This window comes from Dicentrarchus labrax, unplaced genomic scaffold (assembly GCF_905237075.1).
Source record: "Dicentrarchus labrax unplaced genomic scaffold, dlabrax2021, whole genome shotgun sequence".
Classification (NCBI taxonomy): domain Eukaryota; kingdom Metazoa; phylum Chordata; class Actinopteri; family Moronidae; genus Dicentrarchus; species Dicentrarchus labrax.
In genome coordinates this window covers 8,660,809-8,684,702 of record NW_026136712.1, presented here as the reverse complement: position 1 = coordinate 8,684,702, position 23,894 = coordinate 8,660,809, and the positions used below count along the sequence as shown (strand labels likewise).

General features: G+C 41.3%; 1 protein-coding gene across 1 annotated transcript in view; it reads left to right on the top strand.

Annotated features, from left to right (window-relative positions):
* snx29 (sorting nexin 29) overlaps nucleotides 1-23,894 on the top strand; it is a 128,772-nt gene that overhangs the window by 75,176 nt on the left and 29,702 nt on the right. The window contains exons 16-18 of the mRNA XM_051418222.1: nucleotides 4,705-4,821; nucleotides 6,861-6,916; nucleotides 7,333-7,414. Coding sequence (XP_051274182.1) covers nucleotides 4,705-4,821; nucleotides 6,861-6,916; nucleotides 7,333-7,414 — 255 coding nt within the window. The remainder of the gene's footprint in view (nucleotides 1-4,704; nucleotides 4,822-6,860; nucleotides 6,917-7,332; nucleotides 7,415-23,894) is intronic.

Sequence of the window (23,894 nt, the reverse complement as noted above, 5' to 3'; positions counted from 1 at the left end):
ATGTATAAAACAACATAAAATGAGAGGAAGTATGTGATCATTTTTAATTTGATCTCCACATTCTTCAATGACAGGTTACCCTGTTTATTCCTACATAAAATCTTAAGTAAATCAACTTAAGTCAGCAAAACAACCAATTCAACTTAGGCTTTTGCTAATTGAAGGTGCCCTGTGGAGTGTTTCTGTAAACAAGCAAATTTCTGTTTACATTGACTGTTTCCCACCAAAATGTATATATTCTTGACACATTGAATATATTTCCTTCCTCAAAAAACATTTTGGAAAGCTGACTTTTAAAAAATATTTTGAAACCTGCATTGTTTACATCAATGTTTGCTACCTGGAAGTCTTCTTCTTACCTGCACATCACTAGCGTGTGTTGTGCAAGAAAAATACAAAGATACAGACAAAATGGGGGGCCACTCATTAAAGTCCTCCACAGAATTACTTAATCAACCATTTTACAGGGTATTTTTAAACCTTTCATACATATAAGTTCTTTACATTAATGGGTTACAGTTATGCACTCTAACTTGAGGATTTTAAACTAGTAATTTACTGCTATTTCCAGGTACTACACTGGGAAGTACACTTGACTTCTTCTCATGAAACTGCAAAAAGAACAGCAACAGAAATCTGTAAGCATGTACTGTAGTTTGCTTGTCATTCCTCCTCAGGCAGAGCATTTCAACACATTCTGGTCATTTTTGGTCCTGCTGTTTGATTGCAGGATGGCCTTGGGTGCTTCTTGCCTGAGCCACTCATTCAAGGCTTCAAGGCTCCAGATAGGCCTCATAGCCTAAAGAAGACAAGACTGTCAGGCTTCTACTTTGCTGACTTGTTGAGCTGTCAGGTTTATTGTGATGTTGTCATGGTTGCTTTTGAAGTCTCCATAACCACCTTGTGCTCTCTTTTTTTCCTCTTTTATTTTGTCATGTGAAGGAGATTTCTGCAGCCGCTATAATTGTCCCTTGTCCTGCATATATTTATTGGCTGAAGCAAACCTGAAGCAAGCCTTTCAGTGGCCTCAGTGGCCTTGACTAGTGAGAAGGCCAGCTAGAGCGTAGGATAATCCAACTGAGTAAAGCCCATTGCATGTAAGGTCCAGGCCTGAGTTTATGAACGCTGATACCTGGTTGTGCATCTTAATGACCCTGCATTAACAGCAGTAAAGGAGATGAATTAGCCCATTTAAATGAATTGGCAACGCTAGCACGTAGCATCCCAGCTTAATATAAACCACAGTTTTCTGTAAAATTAGCACACACTCCCTCAAAAACGCATTCATAAAAGCCAACACACGTGGGCATGCACACACACATCCTATACTGTAAATGCAGACACACACACACACACATACACACATGCACGGCTGGAGAATGACAAACTGATTAGCTCCCTCTCACTGAGAATTAATTGGGTTTCTTCACGCTTAAAATTAATTCCCTCTTTTTATAATGTCCTATTTAAGAGTTGTGGCGGTTAAATAAATAGAGGTGATGAATGGCTGGCATGCTGAGGACAGTCAGGGTGTATAAGAGTGTAACCATGGATGTGCACTTCCTGTTCACTGGCTTCAAAATGGCAGGAGGTGTCATGTTGGACCTGGGCGTAAACTTAACAGTGTGTTTCCTTTTGTCTTTCGGGATACAAACAGACACATTAAGATGTCAGTTTTGGGGATTCATTTTTGAGCTGGAGTCGGTTATGTTTTATGTTCTGAGATTACCATCAGCTGTGTTTTATTGCTTAGCGGCCCTGTCTGATCCTGAGATTTCTAAAGTCTCAGTTGTTAGAGTCATGTAGATATCGACTGAGCGCATTGATATATCTGTTTTATTCAGTTACAATAAAATATGGCCAGGCAGGGGATCAACAGCCCAAATGTTTTGAATTTGATTCCCATGGTCTCAGTTTAACACCTTGTGTAGCACCTGTAGTGAAATACCTCTGTTTATTTTCCACTTTTTCTCACAAAAACATATAAAAATTGTTAAAATGATTATCACTGAAATCTACCACAAGCGGCTGAATGCTTTCCAAAACTCCCAGAGTTGTTGCAGCCTCTTGACTTTACGCTTTGGATGGATTGCCGCTTATGGAGCTCAGGTTGTATTTGACAGTGGAGAGATTTCACAGCCTGCCTGAGGATACACACATTGTTATTCACTTCATAACGTCTGAGCTGCAGTAATAGCAGTAATATCGAGAAACAAAGACAGACAGACACACAAATCAAAGCGGGGTCTGTTTGATAAAACGGTCTGTCTTTATAGCAGCTGTTGTGTTGATGAAAGTAGCTGATTGATTACAGGAGACTCCATTTACTAGTGTCACTATACAGACAATGGGGGTTGTTATTATTTGTGGTATGATAAGTATTGTTTAGCGAGAGCAGTTGTGTACTACAGTCGTTTGATGCGTCACATTGAGTGAAGTCATGATCTTACTTTGATTCTGCCTGTTAAATACACAATTAATGCTAATTATGTGTTTTGTCCAGTGTATTTAACATTCTCTCTCAGTCCTGTCAGGCTTTTTGGTTTCTGTTAATACAAATCTAACAGATTCATTTATGCCTGAATGCCTTTCTCTGTTGCATTGCACCTTTTTACATTCAATTAAATATAGACATTAACAATTTAGCGAGAAGTAAGTGTTATGTTAAGAGACCACACAAAGATCATTTTAGCATCTCCACCAAAGTTAGCATTGACAAACAGCCAACCTCCTGATTCAGAGTGTGATCTGTGCTCCTGGGGTGTTGAATATTGCATTTGAGAAAGAAGATGAAATCTGATTACAGTTTTGCCGTCAGGGCCCCTGTTACACTGAGTACTTTGCCTCAGGAGGCTTAAGAAGTTAATTCAGTATGATTTTTCACATCAACACTCATGCGTAGACTAACTTTTATCTTTTATGTGGCACATTTTATTTTGCCCATCTTTTTTAAGTCATTTTCTTATTTGTGTGTCAGTATTATGTTTCAGTATCTATCAATCACACATATTTAAAGAAAAAAAAAAAAAAGGCCCAATGGAGAGAATTCATATTTGAGGTCGCAGGAGGAGTGTTTTTTATTATTTGGCCCAGAGGCAGTCTGCTCCAGAGGTGGGGACAACACATGTAACTGTAACCCCTGCTTTCTGTATTTTGTTATGGGGTTGCCATGGCAACTGAAGGCTTGTATTTAATTTTGGAAAACATTCATACTGTGTGTTCTCCTGACATTCGACAGTAGCATCGCCTCTAGAGGGCGTCAGTGTTAGGATGGGTTATAAGTAGTGTCATATATAATCATACACGTACAATCATTGTGAAATGTATTTCCGTAAGCTCTTACAATAGTATAGTATAGTCAAAAAGAATAGTAAAAAAGAATAGATATAATATTGGTTACTATGGAACTAACTTTGGTAAATAAGTAAATAAAAACTATTTTTAAATGGGATGAAGGTGTGTAAAACGAGTAACTTTGCTTAGCATAAAGACGGGAAATGGCAAGTCTGGCTCTGTCCAAAGGTAACAAAACCCAACTACCAGGGGGTTCATGTGCGGGACTATTTCTCGGCCAGGAGAAGTTACTTCCTGCAGTCTTGTGATCAATGTGAGGTTGCCCAGCCACCAGCGGAGACTTTAGGTAGTTACTGCTCCCGGCCAAGACATATTTCTTAAGATAGACTTATAAAAACGTGAACCTGTCCTTCATCCAGGTGAGTAAACTGTAGCCAGGAGTAAAATGGTTAATGATAAAAAGCAAAGCCCTCTCACAAAGATCATAAATATAGATGCCCAAACAACATCAAAAGCCACTTGTGTTATCAATTTTGGGTAACTTAAAACTACACATCTACTTCAACACAAAACTATTCAGTGAAGCGTTCAGTGTTTGAAGTGTTACTGTGATAAATCACGTTATTATCAGTATTATGAGCATCATCACTGTTGTTATTACATAAGAAGCCTCTCCTCCTCCTTTATGGCAGCGTGTGGGTTCCTAAATGGGATGTGAATAAGTTAATGTATGAAGGTCGGTGTTGAAGCAACAGTGGCGCAGTGACTCGGCTCACCTGTCAGCCGGCGACGGCGCTCTGCTGATGCGGCTGTGACAGCAGGTGTCCTCCATACAGCACAGTGTGTGTCACAGCTGTCAGTCTCCTGACAGAGACCTGTCCACACTGTCCAGCCTAGTTAGGCAGACAGGCCAGGGAACACACATACACACACAGAATTGCGTGGCCATATTTGCAAGAGCACACACATGCACACAGATGTGAATAACACCACGTCAAGGTTAGTTAGAGCTGATAACAATTGATTAGCAGGCTGGCAGGAGTCTGACTGTTTAGGATATGAACTGGTTTAAACCCCTCACTCTCTCTCTCTGTCTGTTTCTCTCTTATATCTCTCACCCCTCTCCATGCCTCCCATCTCTGTCAGGGGTTTGAGTGTTTCCCAGAATCTGTCCTGCTGTCAGCACACATTACGTCTCACCTGTGCTTCCGCCTTTTGTGTCTTAAATGGAGACTGAGAATTGTATTTTTGAATGTTCTCATGCTATACGTAATGTGTTTACATGTTTTCTATTGTCCATCTTTTTTACATAATTGTGTGTTATGTAATAATGTTCTACAGCGTGATTCATTTAAAAGCCTTTTTTTTGTGCGTGTTTTGTTTCTCTGTCTGTGTGCGTGTGTGCTGCAGGTAGCCGAGATGCACGGTGAGCTGATAGAGTTTAATGAGCGCCTGTACCGCTCCCTCATGGCCAAAGACCACCTCATTGTCCAGATGAGACAGGAACTCATTGACCTGAGAGGACCGGTGAGTGACTGAACAGGCACACACACTGATGTCCCCTCTCATCTGATTTCTCTGCAGGTTTCCTCCTGCCTCCCCTCTCTGTCACCCTGTCATTTCCCTGACTCTCTCCTAGTGATTTTGTTTGATTTTGATCTCTGTTTGTTTTTGCAGTGGTTCTTCTGCTCATTTTTCTCTGCGGTCAGTGATTGCCAATAACGGTTAACTGCATTTTCCTTTTAGTGTTCATCTGTGAGATTCCTCTGTTTTTGTTTTTCTTTGATGCTCCTGCTCTGCAGTTCCCAGAGATAATCTGTCAGTCAAACAGTGTGTGCTCACATCTTTCTACTTTTTGATATTTTTTTTTGTAGGCGGTGCTCTTTTGGTGTCTGTTCAACCATGGCGGCTATCACTGCTTGTGCTAACTATCCATTTCTTCAAACAAACTACTTTCCCCCACAACTTTTAAAGTTGTCCTCTACAATCACAACAAACACACACAGGATGCCAACATCTGGTCATGCTCAGGAAAGCTCGAAGCAGTGTGGACACACAAACACACACACGGTCCACAGTGTGAGTTGATACAGCAGCAGTGATGGGAGCCCCAGGCTGAAGATAGGACCTCTTATCCCCCAGCTTCAGCCCTGCTCTGCTGGACCACTCACTCACTCTGTCTGTGTGTGTGTGTGTGTGTGTGTGTGTGTGTGTGTGTGTGTGTGTGTGTGTGTGTGTGTGTGTGTGTGTGTGTGTGTGGTTGTGTGTGTGTGTGTGTGTGTGTGTGTGTGTGTGTGTGTGTGTGTGTGTGTGTGTCTGTGTCCATCTGGGGCTTCTGATTGCTGCATGCTTCCAGCTCCCAAGAGCTGCTGCAGTTGACCAATCCCAGGTCACTTTCTCCCCGCCTCTACACGTCACCATCTCTCTCTCTCTTCCTCTCACTCCGCGATGTCTTTAATGTTGTGTGTGTTTTGTGTGTTTGTGTGTGACTCTTTTGGAGGGTTTGATCAAAGCCTGGAGGCTGGAGACCCCACTGAAGGGGGGCAGTGGTGAGAGTGTTTCGGCCCATTCTCTGTGGGAGAGCTGAGAAGCTTACAGGCCAGAGAGAGATGGAGGAAGGAGAAGATACATACACACGCTTTTTCACACACAGACACTCTCATCCAGAAGGCCAACATCTGGGCCCTGGTCATGTGGTTCCTCAAGGGGGCCTGGAAGGATGCAAAAGAGTGAAACAAATCACAGGCTCGATGAACTCACATACACACAGACACAATTGCATAGAGGGTGTCAGATTAGGATAACCACTGTTAACCAAGGATACTCGACAACAATAACACAACACACATCTGCATGAAGTCGCATACCAGATGTTTACTTCAGATGAGTAAACAGTGTGTTGCATATTGCAGTTGTTTCCAACCTGTTTTGTCCGGCCTATCCCCACACTTCACGAACGGCACCAGTTGTGTTCAAATGTGTTTGTAAAAAAGTGGATATTGTTGTAATATTTTCTTCATGCAGAAACTGTCAGTGTTTATGGTGGTTTAGTCACATTTGTATTTCGACTTCTACAACATGAAGACTCAGAAGCTGGACATTTTAACCATTTTCCCTTTACTTTCAGCAATTTCAACTCTTTAAATATCACTGTATACCTTTAGCCAACTATTTTTGCTTGACGGCCTCTTGTTTTCCAAAATACACACTCTGATATCACCAGCATACAACTTAAGTAACTTAATTGACATAACTACTTATTTTAACCCAAACATCTCCCAAACCCAAATCTTTTCCTAAACCTGACTGAACTACAACCGTTTTACAACGTTAACCATGTATCTATTATTTTAGCTAACTGTTTGAACTTGGTTTCCTGTATTCTCAGTCACAGCACATGGTGTTCAGGTGTTACTGGCTCAGGTTGGAGGCAGGTGTGCAGTCGCTTACCTGTCAGTGTGACAATAAATTTTCTCAAGTTCACCATCACACCAATTTGTAACTGAGACTTTCTTTTTTTTCCTTTCTTACTCGTCATCAATCTATCCCTCTCCCTTTTTCTCCAGGTTCCAGGTGATTTAAGCCAGACGTCAGATGACCCTAGCCTGTCAGATTTTGAGACGTAAGAATATTTCTCTTTTACTTTTGGTCTATTACTCTCTTCCCCTCACTCTGTCCTTCCCTCACTCCTTCTCCAACCTTCCCTCTTTTTATATTGATTCATTCCTACCTCTGGAGATCGAGATTCGTATCTTGCAAGAGCTATATCGTAACATATATTCTATTTCTTTCTCAATCTTTACCTGTTAACGCAGCTCGAACTCTGTTTGATTTCATACATTCATTCATCCTCTCCGCTTTCAGATCATGACCAAATTAGATTTTGAGGTGTTTTACCAGAGTGAGCTGTAATTTGCTGTAGCTCTCCCAAGCATAGTGCTGACACACTGTTGATGTTGCTGCTGCCAGTGATAATGATAATGATGATGATGATGATGACAGTGGTAGTGAGGATGGTTTGTTGTTTGTGTCAACTAGGGCTCATCGCGCTCTCATCAACGTGTGGATCCCCTCTGTGTTCCTGCAGGGCAGAGCTGCCAACGCCTACCACGTCTATCAGGTATATTCAGCCTCTTTCGTATCCGCCGGTCTGAGCAGTGTCCTCTGTTTACCAGCAAAACTAGCAAGTACAGTCATCACATAAAGACATAATACTCGCTGCTGGTGTATGTGAAAACGAAGAATAGTAGAGAGCGGTTTTTGTGATCAATTTGTTTGAGTTAATCCAAACAATAGAGGGATGGGGTTACAAGTTCATTAAGCCTAGAACAAATGAGCAAGCTCTGAGATAATTAAACATTAAACCAAGTTTGCATTAATACCTCATTATCATTGTCGCTCTCTGGGCTTGTTTTGCCACTCAACTCCACTCAAGTGGTCACAAAGAACACTTTGCTGGCCCATCTTTTTAGTAAACAGGCGGGGACAAATTTATTTTTAGCCATGCTAACAGTGTGGCCAGCAATTTTGGTGTGGTGGTCTTGTCTGTTTGTCGCTCCACCACTTTAGTCCAGTGGTATCTCAACAGATATTTGATGGATTGCCATTACATTATGGTGCTGATCTCCATGGTCCCAGGATGGGAAATCATAATGATTTTGGTGATCTCCTGACTTTCCCTTTAGCAGCACCATCAGTTTAACATGTTTTTTTCAGTAAATTGTCTCATAAACTGTTTGATGGATTGCCATTAAATTTGATTCTGACATTATGTTCCACTCAGAATGATTTGTAATGACCTCTAATGATCCTCTGACCTTAAATCTAGCATCATCATCAGGTCAAAATGTTTGGTTTCTGTCTGAATACCTGCAAAATGAATTACATTCCCATCATTCTCAGCTGTACTTCATGTTTATAGCTAAATAGAAAATGTTAGTATGCACATTTTAACTATGACCATGTTAGCATGCTGATGTTAGCGTTTAGCTTAAAGCATTATAGCCTTGCAGAGCTGCTAGACTAAAACTCTTAGGCTAAAAAAAATGGGTTGAGAACACAAGTGCCAATGCCCGCGATATTTTCCATCACAGAGGAAGAAGTGTTGTCCCCCCCTCCATCATAGTTGTGTTTCCCTTTAACACTGATTAATACCATCGCCAAAACTTTTCTAGACCTCAATCAGTCCTGAAATAGTGACTGCACTTCCCCTCTAGAGTCTGTACCACTTTAAAGTTGGTTCGCAGGCCTCTGGCGTAAAAGCCAATGATAACAGCACAACTGCACTTAACCAAAATAGTGGTTCCTGAGCTCTGTGCCGAGCACTTATCTAAGCAAGGTGTGTTGGGAACTGAACTCAAGAGCGGCTTAACAAACTGAACTGCTGCTTCTTATTGTATCTGTCAAGTTATCGAGCAAAGTAGACAACGGTGGCTCATTCCCTCGGTGACTGTTTTACTGTGTCTGTCACATTAACAAGGTGTTATACCTCAGCTCTCTCTCACCGCAGCCGTCCACCAGTTCCCCCTTGTGAGACAGAAACTCACACACTCAGACATTCAGTCCCCTGGTTCAGCTTTGTGAGACAGACAGTCACGCACACACACACACACACACACACAAATGCGCGCACACACAAACACACAAACTATTGCACACATGAATAGACACACATGTCCGTAGTGGTACGGACACAAATATAATGTTCCCTGGGTGGGAAACACACATATAAATACACACCGACACAAGAAAACACACACACACACACACACACACACACACACACACACACACACACACACACACACACACACACACACACACAATAAAAACAATGAAGAGCAGGTACATTAGAACCACTTGTCAGACAGAATAACACACACACACACACACACACACACACACACACACACACACACACACTGTGCTGTTATCTGCTCTGTAGCCAGGAGGTACAGCTGTAACGTTAGTCAGGGGAAACCACATGGGACGGGAAGAGACAGGTGTCACATCCTCAGCTCTAACTGATAGTCAGGACTGGCTGGCCACCGAGCTCAGCCCGACTTGACTTATACATAATAGATGTAAATTCACAACTCGGGCTCGAGCCGAGATCTCCTTTTTGTGCGAAACTATCTCCCTCCTCCTGACAGGATAGAAGCAATGACAATGGCAAATGAGATCCGCTGTGTTAATTCCTCTCGTTCCTGTCACTATCATCTTCATGGATTCTTTGGGTCAGTATTGTTTACTGAAAAGCAGACGCTCTGATAGAAATGTCTGGGATTTCTCAACACATGAGGAAAATGATTTAGAATTAGTATTTTCTGGCATTGGCGGTGGTAAAATACTCATGTAGAAAGCAGCAAAAGGTCTAGTGTGTAACATTTTGGAGGATCTGGTGGTAGAAATGGCGTATTCATAGGTTTGTTTGTAAGTGTGTAATCACAGGAAAATAAGAATCATTGTGTTTTGGTTACCTTAGAATGAGCCATTATTATCTCTTCTACTGAGTTCGCCATGTTTCTACAGTTGCCCAAACACCAGCTTTAGGGTCTTTCACATTTTTTGTGAGGCCACTGTAGTTTCTCCTATATGCTTGGAAGGCCTTAAATACCCTCTGATATTTGGTCACTTAACAACACTTTAATGAAACAGTAAATGGACGACAAACAAGCAATGTCAGGAAAGGAAAAGAAAAACATATTTAAATAGATATATAATCAGAAATACAACTGTAAACCTTCTAGATTAAAGTTTTCTCTCTTAGATTAAACTGAACTAACTCATGCCTCTACTCTCCTGTCCCAGACTCTCCCTGTCCTGATCTTAGTTTGAGTTTTAGTCTTGCTTGGAACCTCTGTATTCCCTGTCATCAAACTATTTGAAATAAACCCTTAATTCACCGCACTTTTCAAATGAATGAAATATGATAAAAAGTTTGTGTAAAAGTATGTGAAAACATTTTAGTATGCATATATCTACTATGCTTTAGGCAATAATAAGTGTCCACCTGCAGTTCCACATTCATGGATTGACTCCAACATCAAACCTGAGCATTTTCCATGTGTTGCACCAATTTAGCCTAATTTCTCCCTCTCAATAACGGTCTCTGTGAGACTGCTGTCCAGCCCTGGAGCTGGTATAAAGCACAGCCCATCTGGTGTATTGGATACTTCCCCTCCCAGAGCTATATTCGTCTAATGGCTCCCTATGGAAACAGCTTTTGTTCTTAGACAGGCTAATGGATGGCCAAGGTTACTGGAGTCATTGTTGTTAAGGTGAGGTTGTTGTAGTGATTGAACGCCAAGCCAACAGTCTTAAAGACCGGCGAGTATCATGAGGAGAAGGCAGGGGTCTCTTTAATATACCCTCAGGCGGGTGCATAGACTTTTTTCTCAGTATTTTTCTCATTCTCCACACTCACAGACGCATATGCTTGCAAAATTGAACCAATGATGAGAGCAATGAGCCATAGCCGAATGGGATCTTAGAAGCCAAGCCCAAGTTAGGTCACAGCAACCTTGTGGTTGAAACACACTAACAGCTCTATTCTGCTGCTATACTCACCCAGAGAGGGAGATCTAAGCGCCACCTCTTGCGTCGTGTGTCCCTAAATGTCTGCCTGCTTTCTTCTCTTTCCCTCCTGCGTCATCCCTCCATTCTCTCTGCCCTTATTTTTCAGCCTCCCTTTCCGACTCCCTCCCTCTGCCAGATTGCATTGCATTATGGCGGCGCTAAAACTGCTTGTACTCCATTTTCTCTCTTTGCATTTTGTCAGGGGCACTTTTCTCTCCAAGCTCTCTGAAATGACTTCCATCTAAAGCTCAAGTAAGGCCTGTGGATGGATGACAAGAGACAGACAGAGATGGAGAGCGAGAGACTGATGGATTTGTTCCATTATCAGTCCGGTTTTGCTCTTAGTGGCACGCCGTGCCTCTGGGTCTTCATCCCTCCATTGCTCCATCCCTTGCTGTACCTCTTGACCCCTTCTGAACTCATAATGAGAGAATTATACTGGCCGCGGCAAATCAGTGTCTCCCTGCCGCACAAAACCAACAATCGAGGCTATCACTAGAGAAGTCATTTGGTGTGTGCAGGTGTTTTCATCACCTGTGTATTTTAGGCTGGCATTGTGCCGCCGAAAGAGTGTCAGTCAGCCAGAAGCTGAAACCGACGAGGAACTCTTTTCTTTTCCAAATAAATGAGGCACTGGCTAGTTTTATGTTATCAGGATCTGGATAATAGGGCAGTCAGCTAAAACTCATAACTAAGAACTAAAGGAATTTGGATATTGGGTTCCACTTTGGTCCAGACTGAAATACTTCTGCAACTGTTGGACAGTTTGTCACAAGTACATTCATACATACATTCATGGTGCTCACAGGGTGAGTACTTTAATGATCCTCTGACCTTAGGGGGGTAACCTGCACCACCAGCAGGTCAGCATTCACACTTTTCCAGTGAAACATCTCATCTGCTTAATAAAGTGGCACAAAACATAGCACAGTTGGCCCTTGCATGTAACTCTTAGACAGTGAACAGTACAGTACAGTCTCACAGAGCGGCTAATGAGGCTGTAGACCTAAGTTGTATCTTTTGGGTGTGGTACTTTCCATGCTTGGTTTCTACACATGCTTTTTGGTCAGTTATTAAGGGCAACACAAGCCCCTTGACACGCTGCATGCAGTTCTACACATGGGTGTATTGAGACTGGCATCATCATAAGTTGAGACATCAGGACATGTACTCCTCCTACAGTAACAAACAATTATCACATTCACTCCAAAGACTGGCACATCCTGACTACCATACCTTGACATATGCTGTTTATGGTGCATTCTTTAAGTCTTGTACCAGATTACTTAAATTCCCCCCCTTTTTTTTTTACTTCTTCATATCCCATTGTTTCAGGATAGAGTGGAACTTCAGCTCATGTTCATATACAACACAATATAAAAGCTATAACTCTGAATCAAGCTGTTTGACTCTCGTCTCGTCTCTCTGGGGTAGTCCTGCTGAGAAACTCACTGCTGTGCTGCTGTCTGACGGGAGCTTTCAGGTCGTTGATTACTAGGTGTCATACCTGTGGCGCTGCAGCAGCGGGAGGGATATACTCTTTGAACAGCAGCTGACACCGTCGAGCTATGATAAAGTTTTGTTTGCTAACAAAGAAGAGACAAATATAATTGTGATTACTTGTTGACTTATCTGTACTTGTACACTCTGATTGAGGCGTCTGAATAATTTCACAAGTTGCGTGTAGTGTGAACTCCTGATAAATGCAGTCGCTCTCTGCCGAATTGGGGCAGCGCTAATAGGGCTGAACGATTCATCGAAATATAATGTATAATGTAATGCTTTGATAAAGGTATAATGTGTGACAAAACAGAATTATAATGAAGTACTGTAGTGCTGCAGAGGTGCCCTAGTGTATGCATCTTGCTCTCCAGATTTAAGAAAAACGTGTTTGTTTGCTACAGACCTTTAATGTGAAAATTAAATTTGTGATGCAGAAATGATCATTCCCACATAATCGTGAATCGCAAACCACTACCGCTAACCACAGAGAAACGTCTTTGCACCTCAGTTTACACCAGAGGAGGGTAAAGCTTGTCCTGGTTAGTGGCTGCTTAAGCCCTCTAAACACACACACATATACACTGCTAACACGCTGGCGATGTTGGGGCAGCATGAAGTTATACAACGCCAAAACCACAACATAATCACGGATAAGTCACCTTTATCTTTTTCTTCTTAATGTTTCAGCTAGCAATGGAGCTAAATGTTATTTAGGCCCCACTAACCCACTGTGTTTACTGCCCCTTTCACGGATTTAGACCCTCATCATCATCCATCTCTTCCCCTCCTACTTTACTTTCCTTTCCTTTATTATCTGTCTCTTGGTCTTTTTTTATCAATCAGTCTTTACTTTCTTTTTTTACCCCTCTTTGTCTTCTTTGCCCTGTCTCCCACTCTTTTGTCAATCTTCTCCCAATCATTTTCTATTCATTGACAGGTCGGGAGGGTGGTGTTGCTCCTGATGATGAGTTTCAGGGCAAAAACGGGTGGGACCCTCCCACTTCCACAGCAGTTTGACAACAACAATGAATCACAAATGTATCTTCAATCCACTTCCCTATCCCCAATGAGACAAAAACAAAAACTTTTTCTCCTGTGTATTTTATCCACAGAGGAGAAAATGAGGGGCTGTTCACTGCAAAAACCTATTTTGCTCAAATCCTCATGTACTTGTGCATCCGTCCATGCATGCATACACTAACATAAACACCATCTAAGTACCAAGCACCAACAGGATGCAGTGTGAATGAAGCATATGTACATTACAGTGTATACAATACGCTGATGGTGAGCACCTCTGATCCACATCTTACTTTCTGTTTTACATATACATTTAAAATATATATATGTGCATACGGTATTTTCCAAATTCTCTTTGATCAGCAAAAAGCTGAGGCTATAATTTCCACACAAAGTCAGGGGCTTACCACAAACTTCTCAGTTTTTTAATTATGCTAATGAGGATGGATAATGTCTACTGTAACTTTTCTCTTTCTCATTCTTTTCCTCCCTCTGTCCTTCATGCCTTTGTTCTCTGTCTATAGACGAAGTGCACTAGGTTTGAGAGATACTGTAAAGCATATGTTCACTCACGTGCCCACTGCATTTTTCAAAAGTACCTTTGTATTATTTTTTCTGCATATGCTTGTCTTCATGCATAGTACATTACCTTTAACTGTAGCTGTTTATGTGTACTCTGTGAGAAAGGGAGTGATAGAGGGTCCCAATTAATAGCAGTTGCATAAACCGTCTTTTGCTTCCCTGTGCCTCCCAAAGCCTTTAATATGCACCATATGAAACCACATAAATCAGCCACTCAATGAATAATTGAGACGTCCTCGCTGACACTCTTTCAGATGTGTGCACCGCTGCCTCCAATGGTCCGCCATCCCCTAGAGAAATGCAATGTGGGAAATGTGTTAGCACCTTTAATTTCTATATTAGCCACTGGATATAGCTGGGTTGGCCTGGGAGACTCCTGGCTGCTGAGGCGGCAAGCTATACATCCAGACCTGCTCAGTTTGAGTCGCTCTGATTAGCTGCTTAGACCGCCTACTGATGAGATAATACATCCATATGTATTAATGTGAACTTTGAGTGTGTGTAGCTGTGGGTGCGTTTGCCGGTGTTGCATTCAAAGACAGATAGATGTTCTGTTTTTTAATGCACGCACGTTCTGATGATCTCGTGTGCGTGTTGTCATGCACAGGAATGGGAATGTGTGCGGACGTGCACGTGAGCAATTATGGTTATGATAATGGCTGGTTGGTGACAGAGGGAGATAACTATTATGTTGATGATGGTAATGATGAATGTTTTACAATGATGATGATGATAATTACAATCGTTGTCTTGGTCTTACTTCCATCAGTCATAGATTAAACACCCTCGGGAAGACACAGAGGCTGCTTTTACTGCTGCACACTGCAAGGATCTTCAGCATCAGCGTAATTTACATTACATTTCCATTTTAGGTGTTTAAGACAGTGTTCTTATCCAGAGTGGTTCACAATGGGGAAGTTGTGGTTGAGTGTCTTGTTCAATGGCGCTTAAAGAAGATGCATGGTTGTTGATGGACATGTAGTGGCAGTGGCAAAGCTCAAAACTGTGAGTTTTGGCCAGATGGGGGGGGGGAACGACACAATTACAGCAATACCTGTACAGTCTCTTTAATAGAGCTTAAAAATGTATCTGTTCTGAATTCAAAATTAAAATCAGAAATTTCTTGATTTGCAAATTGATTAAGTAAAATTCAGATCCAAAAATGTATGTTGAAAACAGCAACATTTGGACTTTATTGAGACTATATAGGACAGGATAGGTTACTAATCAGAGCATGGTCTGTTAGTCATGTGATCCAAGAAACCGGTGTGAAAATTGAAACCCAAAGATGACTACCAGGGAGAACGACAGGGCTCTCAACTGGAATTTTGGAAATTTGAATTTGACCAATTGAACCTGAACAACCTGAATCAATTTGTTGGAAATCCTGAGACTTTGTTTGGATCTGAATTTATAAAGAATCAAACAAATACATTGAAATTATTCAATTATTATTCTTTAATTGTTTAAATAAAAGTTCAAGTTTAATTGTCACATATAATAATACTGTTACAATCATAGTGAAATGTATTTGTTTCTTTTTTCGTAGTCCCAGGTTATCACTGTACAGGAGTATCCACAAAAAGTACAACTAATAATTTTATAAATAAACGTAAAGAGCATACATTTGCCAGTGATTTGCCTAAATTTAGCAAGCTAACGAAGAGGTGGCGGGGTGTGTCTGCGCCATCTAGAAGAAAAAAAGAAGTGTTTTGATTTTTAAGAAAAATTAAACTATAACTAATAGATAACTTGTTTAATTTACACTGACGCTGTGTCCAACAGTTGCTGATTTAACTCTGTGGTTGATTTAAATACTGTAGTTTTCGGTGGTGTTTTGTTGGACTGCATTGCACCAAATACACATCCTCTATAATGACCATAAAGTTGAAACAACACCTCTCTGATGCAGTCACAACTAAATTAGCTAGATATTTCAGGACTGTGTTATTGAAATCCATGTACAGATGTTGATTTCATTGTGTACACTCACCACTGAGCCACTTTGCTTTGTTATAAAGCCCGGATTCCCTAAACAGCCCCTAATTTGAAGTAATGCTGTCTGGTCCAGGGGATGTTTTACTTTTCTGCCTCAAACCTGTATATTGAGACGAGGTATCACTCTGCCGATAAGTGCCGCAGTCTGTTTTTATCGTGCTGCATCTTTTTGTCATCACGTGGATTTTAACCCTGCTTAACATAGCAAAGAAACACCGAGCCCTGTGGTCTGTTGAAGGGCGCCCAGCATTCGGAAGCGGCTGTGAAGTCCTGCTGTGTCACTTCATCAGTGAGCTGCCCGTCTATGAAAACTTCAAAGGTGTGTCGTTAGCAGGTGGAAATGGGATGTGAGAGGTGGGGTGGGGACTTTGCTCTCTGGCCTCTCTCCCTGTGGGGATAGGGTGGCGGAATCAGGATTTGGCTGGTGACCGTGTTGTCCCTTTGAGGGAGTCAGGGAAAGGAGTGCGATGATCTCTGCTTTAGCCTCAAGACATCTGATTAGATCTTGGTCTGGAACATAATTTGTCAGTCCGCCTCCCCTCCCCGCTCTGCTGTCTGTGCTCTCTCTCCCTTGTTACTCTCAATTTATATTTACCCATTTTGTTTGTGCCTCTAATTGTCTGCCTCTCCCTCTCATGCTTCATTTTTCCCATCACTCTCATCGCTCTTCCCTCCCCTCTTTCTTTCAGCCTCATTCAGGTCTACTTTGCTCTACATCCTCCACTCCCCGCCCTTACCCTCAATCATTTGCTCACTGGCTTCCTTACTACGCTCAAAGCCAATTTTCAGGACTTGTCAGTGACTCATTCATTCTCTCGAAAGAGAGGAGAGAGAAAGAGTCTTCTACCGTGACCGAGTTTTTAGTCAAGTGTTTAAGGAAGGACACACAAAGAGGGAGGACTGGGAGGGAGGGATGTGACAGGCGAAGGGAGTGGGAGATGAAGAGAACAGAATAAGGGAAGCAATTGTGATGAAAGACAGAGATAAGAGCCGCAGCTTGTCCTGTTCTCTTCCCCCCCATGGGGGGTCAGGCAGTTTTTCCAAGGTAGCCTCCAACTTAGATGCTGAGTGCTCATATCTGGTTACCACCCGCCGGTCTTAAGAAACTTGTGCTGAGTCCTCAAGTGATAAAAAGCTTACAGTGTCTGGTGTATTGATGGGCGTTCTGTAAGAGGAAGAAAGCCTGGAAAGAAGAAAGAGCTGTTTTCTTTCTAATGGGCTTTCAAAGTTGTATTCTACATTGGGTGGATTCAGTCTTTATCCAGCATGCCCCATGACCAGTTTACCTCCTGACATTTTGCACCTGAGTGTGTACTTACCACCCGCACTCAGACTTTTTCACCGACCTTACTATACAGTATATGTTTTTTTTCCTTGACTGTGGCAACTTAACATTGAGTGCCACTGTAAATTTTGACATTTTGGCAGACAGAGTTAGCGACTAGCTGGTGAACATAGTGGAGCATTTAGCAGCAAGCAAGCCAGAACTAGAGTGGATTTTGGATTCATGAGGTGGAAAGGAAAAAATGTTAATAGTTAGTTAACCGTATCAGCTTTAAAGGCAATAGTTACGGTGTTGTGTTCACAGCTTGTTCCTGCTGCTCCCCAAGTGGCCACAGGCTTAAATGCAGTATATGTGGTTTTGTCATAATTTCTTAAAGTTTGGTGCAGACGATTTGCAGTTACGTCTTCATAGCTAAGCTCATGTTGCTTTAAGAATACTGTTCCAAATGCTAATTGCCATAATGCAGTTATGGTTAAGAAATGCTGCAAATGCTGCATTCAGGCTAAGATAACCTACATTTGAGGTCAGTGGTTGTAACAGGGATGAAGCGACTTCTGAGTTGACATCCTTTTTCAGTGAGGTGTTTGCATTATTTAAATAAGATAAAATGTGATGCATTGTGATAACGCTGCAGATGTACATGCTGCTAACCAGCACTGTTCTTTTCAACAAAACTCAAATTCATCAAAATCCTGTCACTCAAAAAACACCCATTTGCACTTAGGGAAGATGTGAGTGGTGTGACATTTTTCCTTCAATTCAAACAGTAAAATAGAAAGCAGAATATTTGAATAATAGTTCCCTTTCACATTTAACAGTTGTTCTTATCAGGGATGTCGGAGAAGCTTGGGTAGTCGGTAAAATGTGTGAAAAAGCCCTCCTGTGTCAGACTCTTTTAGTTTCAGTTATTACATTTTAATGAGAAGGATCCTCCTTGAAATATTAGCTGCTGCTTTTTTTATATTTTATAGACTAATGGAAGCAACACAAAAGTGATCTATTGATGTGTGCACCACGCATCAATTCTAGGAGTATTTTCCCATTATACAGGTGATTGTTTGTGAAATAACATAATGAAAATGGGTTTCCTTCTATCCTTTGGGCAGTTTGAAAAGTACATGGTCGTAACCCCTTATTTTCCACTGACTTCTTCCTCAATGTTCATTTTCTTGCTGCAGGAGAACAATTCAAGGGTATCAGGTAATTGGCGAGGCAGATTTCAGGGAAGGCCTTCTTTTCCCTCTGCGATTAAGAGCTCACCTCTACCTCGTAAACCTCCAGCAACCTCCCTCGAGCAGAGACAGAGGGTGTAGGACACACTAAAGGCTATTGCCTTCATTTCATCTGCCAAAATAAATATGTCAGCCTTTATCAGTGGACGGGGAGTAGTTGTACGTGCGTGACCGATGACCTGGAGTGGAGTTCACTCAGACCAATGGGAGGATATGGTTGGCCGTATAAAGAGTCTAATATTCCCTGCAGCACCACTGAATCCATGAATCAAGTTAATCAAAAGGACAGGCAGTAGACTTCTGGTATTTGGTTTGACAGCTTTGTACCTTTCATCCACTTCCACTTAGCAACACAACAATGGAGTTTGGATTATTTTGGTTCAAGTGCCACTTACGCTGCTTCATCACAATGACGCTAGAAGTTGTTTTGCCAGTTGATTTCTTTGTGGACACAGTCATTCAATCAGTTGTTCCATTTCCCCATTTAATAATTATAATAATAATTTCAAAGCAAGCACACTCATCAAAGGAATGCTTGTTTTTTTTTTTGTCCACACGCCTCCTCTTCACACTCTCTTTTCTTCCTCTTCCACCTATTTATCTCGTGTTTCGTTACAGGTTCAACTGTAGTTGCCCCTTGTCTTGGATGTCTTTAGTTCCTCCTCCTCTCCTCCACACTTTAAACAACATTCTTCCACCTCCCTCCTCCTCCTTGTCTCGTCCTCATCTACATCCACTGGCTCTTCTCCTCACAGTGTCTAATTCTGTAGGATGTCAGGAGCAGCAGAGCTCCAAAATAAACATCCTTACTGCAGTCAAGGTAGTAATCACCCTCTCTCTTTATTTGTCTTTGGAATAGTCTCTCCAAGCCTTTTCTCTGTTTCTTTTATTGTTTCTCTCTCAGTTTTCCTCATTGTCCCTTTTTCTTTATTGTTTTTTTTATTTATTTATTTTTTATTTTATGGAAGATCTTCAGCACTAGTGAGTTGAAGAGGCCTCAACTCTGATGATTTTGATATGTTTTTGATTTGATATGATATATTTATAATTCTAACGCCTTTCATAGATATACAGTAGAGACATGACAGGAAATGAGGAGTACATTGAAGAAATGTCCCCAAAGACCAGACCCTAAATGTAGAGTGACAAGAAAGGGGGGAGAGAGAGAGAATGACACGCAGCAAAAGGCCACAGGTCGGAACCGAACCCATGGCTGCAGCAGCAAGAACTCAGCCCTGGTACATGCCATGCCATTTTTCATGGATTTTTTTTTATTGCAGACAGACTTTCTCAGCTCTATTGGTTGCAATAAAAAACTATACCATGCACTCTAATGGAGAAATTACACGACTTCTCACTTGATTTCTTTGCTCTAATAACTAGCAGTACGTCACCTTCGCTGGCTCTGTCTAACTGTCATGGCCACGGCCACAACGCCAAACTCGAGGCTTCAAAACAGCGCTCCACGATAGGTTCACACTTGGGATGCACACATAATTCATGTCTTTCCTTTCCTGTGGTCTATGCTACCATCCCCTCTCTCCAAACCTCCAAATGGATTCTATTTTCTGCTTAAGTGCGCCAATGTTTTGGCCTACAATGATCTGTGAAGAGGGAGGGGGGTGACATGGGGCTCTGCTGGCTTTGCTTTGCTTTGACTTGGCTCACTCTCTTCTTTTTGCTCATCTCGCTCTCACTTAAAACACACATACACACACCTTTAAAGACATACCAGTACCTCTTATGTTTCTCTGGGGCTCCAAAGCTTTCTCGCTTTCATTTGCTTTATAAATTGTTTTTCATAAAATCCTGTATGAACCCCCACTGATTTCTGTCTGTAATTTGTTCCTGTAGTTTTTCAGTTTCTTTCGTTCTTGCCACCTCCTGGTCTGCTCACTACCTTCAACCAATGTTACATTTCTTTTAATTTAACCAGAACATGTTGGAACAGGTCAGAAGCAGACAGATGCTGTGTTTTTTTAATCTGTGTAAGTGATAGCTCTCATTACTACATGCTAATTTAGAACACATCAGCTACGCCCAAACACCAGTCAGTTGGCGATAACATGCATTCGTCAAAGAAGACGTCAGCCATCTTGTGCCTGTGCCTAGCAGTTGTGTAGTCTTCCAACTGTGAAGTGAGCAAGAGGACTCTCTGTGTGGGTCTCCTGTGGTGCTGGAAATGGCCTTGCACACAGTTTTTACCACAGTAGGAAATCCTACAGTTAGCCTGCCTGTCAGATGGGGGGGACAACAGACCAGGGTCTTCTCAGAGAGCTACAGCAGGGAGAGAGAAATCATTATCATCTTCACTTTCTGCAATTCTCAGCTGTGGCTCACGACTACTCGTAGTAGGAATACCCTCAGGCTAAAGATCCAGTTGAATGTCAAGCAAGAGAAAACCTGCAATTATCCGTTCACAGACTTCCTGTTTCAGATCTTTATTTCTGAAGTTATTTCACGGTATGCAAGTACTCTTGTCCTCAGGAAGATGTCGTGCTGTGTCTGTTACCCTGGATAAGATTGGCCACAGCTTCATGTGGGTTTCTACCAGGTGCTAGAACCTTTTCACACATTTCCACACATGCAATTAGTTACTTTGAATCATGCATCATTGTGTATGTGTGTATGTAGACCTTAGACCAGCTTGCAGTTGCTAAGGTGTCTGCTAATGAGGTCTTAATGAATAAATGAAAGCCCATGCTAGCCTTTTTTACATCTAAGCAGACTGGGAAAACAGAGCACAGCTTTTATTCAGTCACTATTCAGGCCTAAATAATTTCATTTGATAACTGTCCTCTGATGTTGACTGTTGAAATAAATAAATTACCACTCACTGGAGGGACAGGTGCAAAAGATAACATATATACACATTCTTACAACAGAGGAACTGATGTATGTCTTTTATTTTTTCATTTGCTGTCTTTTGGCCATTTTATTGCTGCTGTCTTTACTCCAGTCCGCCATTTCTATGTGCATGTACACTGAGCCTCAGCTAAAGTGGCTCAGTGACGTCTTAAATGTCACCACAATCTATAGGAATTAGTCCAAGTCATTGAAGTGAGCATCTAAAAAAAGCACAGTGTTAATATTTCAAGACACAACAGAGAACAAATAACAGTTATTCACGTTTCTTGGACCTCATTAAAGAACCACTCGTATTAACAGTTTTGTTCTTAAGTGGCACGTACAAGTGATTCAAGAGAACTGGTCTCATTCTCAGACTGTTAGGTAAAGCTGATATTCACGAGTGGTTCAGACTGTACAGGTTATGTAAATGAACAGTCTGCCTTTCTCCGCAGGACAAAAAAAACACTGTTGACTGTAAAATGATATTGCCTTATTCTGAATGAATTGGGAGTTCAAAAGCAAAATCATCAGAAATGAAAGAAGTAGGCAAACAAAAACAAAGTTTATGCAAAATTGATTGAATGAGAGGTCCGACGTACAGCTTTTTATTTTTATTTTGGCATACCTAGGCATTGGACCTTGTAGGCTGCAGTTCAGGTTTTTTTATCACTCAGACAGCCGCCTTACAGTCTTAATGCAGGTCACTGTATGTAACATAGAGTGAGATATCCATTGTGCAAGAGGCAGAGACAACTTTTCTGCACCTACGTTAGTCTCAACAGAGGAGAGTGTAATGCAGTTACTGTATAAGAAAATGTAGTGTTATGACTAAGCACACACTCTTTTTCTGGACCTTTCACTTTGCTATGATATGGCCTGAAGCTGAATTCACTTTTGCACCTGAAGTAGGTGAATCAATTTCGTGGGAAAAGTCGGTACACAGAAGAAGTGAATTACAGCACTTCACTGCTTAAAAAAAATAATTTCTCAGCATCATAAATTGCTGATACTTCACTAACCAAAGGTAGATTTTCCTTCTTATGTCGACTCATTGAGGTTATATTTTCATCACACGTATTATTATGCTTTCTAAGATATTCTCATAAGCCATTTAAATACTGACAATAGCGCTGTGTCCATCACAGTCAAGCTTTCAACAATAGCCAAAACCCATCAACCCTTTTTCCGCGAAGTCCCTCTGAACCATGATTAGAGGCTCTGTCCCCGTTTGAAGACGGCTTTTACTGGAGATCTCAAAGTGCCGGTGCTCAAATATGCAAGGTTGCTGCAGTTTGGATGTTGCCAAGATTTTTGTCAGAGATAATGAAAGACTATTTGTGATTAGTCAGGAGGAGGGAGCTGGTCGCTGTGTGCAGAGGCTAATGTGTTGCCATAAATAAGTATGCCAATGAGACGGTGTAAAGTGGATTAAGCTCGCTGTGCTAATACTGCCATATGTGTAGAGCCATTTGATGTCTGAGAAACTACAGACGCCACAAGGCTGATGGTATCGTCACAGCTTTGGTAATGCTGCTCTTAATGTGTATTCAAGATGCAAGAGACTACATGTGGCAATATAACCTGTAGTACATACAGTAAGTTACCATTAAACTCACTGCCTGGTCTTTGAAGCAATACAGTATGCTCATTATGTAGTATTCAATATGATGAGGACAGTTAATTTTTGGTTCAAGGTACATTTTACTCTAGGATACACACACACACACACACACACACACACACACACACACAAAAAAAAAACACACCACTATTTCAGCACACTGTATGGAATATTTAAAAGCACAGACCTTGCTCGCCTCAGTTGAATACTAGTGTATGGAATACATAATGAATGTGTAGCCCTTGACTTAAAGCTACAGTTATTGTTCAGTGTGGCCTCAACTTTCACTTTGACGTGGCCTGTTTTCACAATGATGCAGTGATTGTGGAAAGCAGGCAGATGAGGATGTGTGGAAGTTCCAATGTTTTTTTTTAATTGAATACAGACAAATTAAACCTATCATGCAAGACAATGATGAGGTGACAAGGTAACTTCACAATAAAAAAAAAAAAGACAAAAAGGAGAAAAAAACAATTGGACAAAAGGAAAGGAATACATTAAAAATGCTTTCTGATGTTTTTCTACACTTGCATGTGAGATTCTAAAAGGCTTTTGCACATAAATCTGGTGATGAGTCCAGCTTGTGAATTATGAAATATCGATCTATATGATATATTAAAAATGTGCCAAATTCAGTTGGTTACGTTGATTGTTTTACCTTAATTTTTGGCTATTAATCAAAAATCAAAAATGCCTGAACTTTAATTAGCTTTTTATGTAAGTGCTTAAAATATCTTTATACACAGAACTCCAAAATAAAGTCAAAGAAGCTGTGATTCGTCCCAAATAAGGCATTCATGATGGCCCAGTTTAGTCAACTATAGAAGAAGCTAGAAGAAAGTCTCACACACACACATGCATGCAAGCACACACAAACACAACCAGACCACACCAAGCCAGTCCTTCTCTTAACTTGCAAAAAACAAGTTGG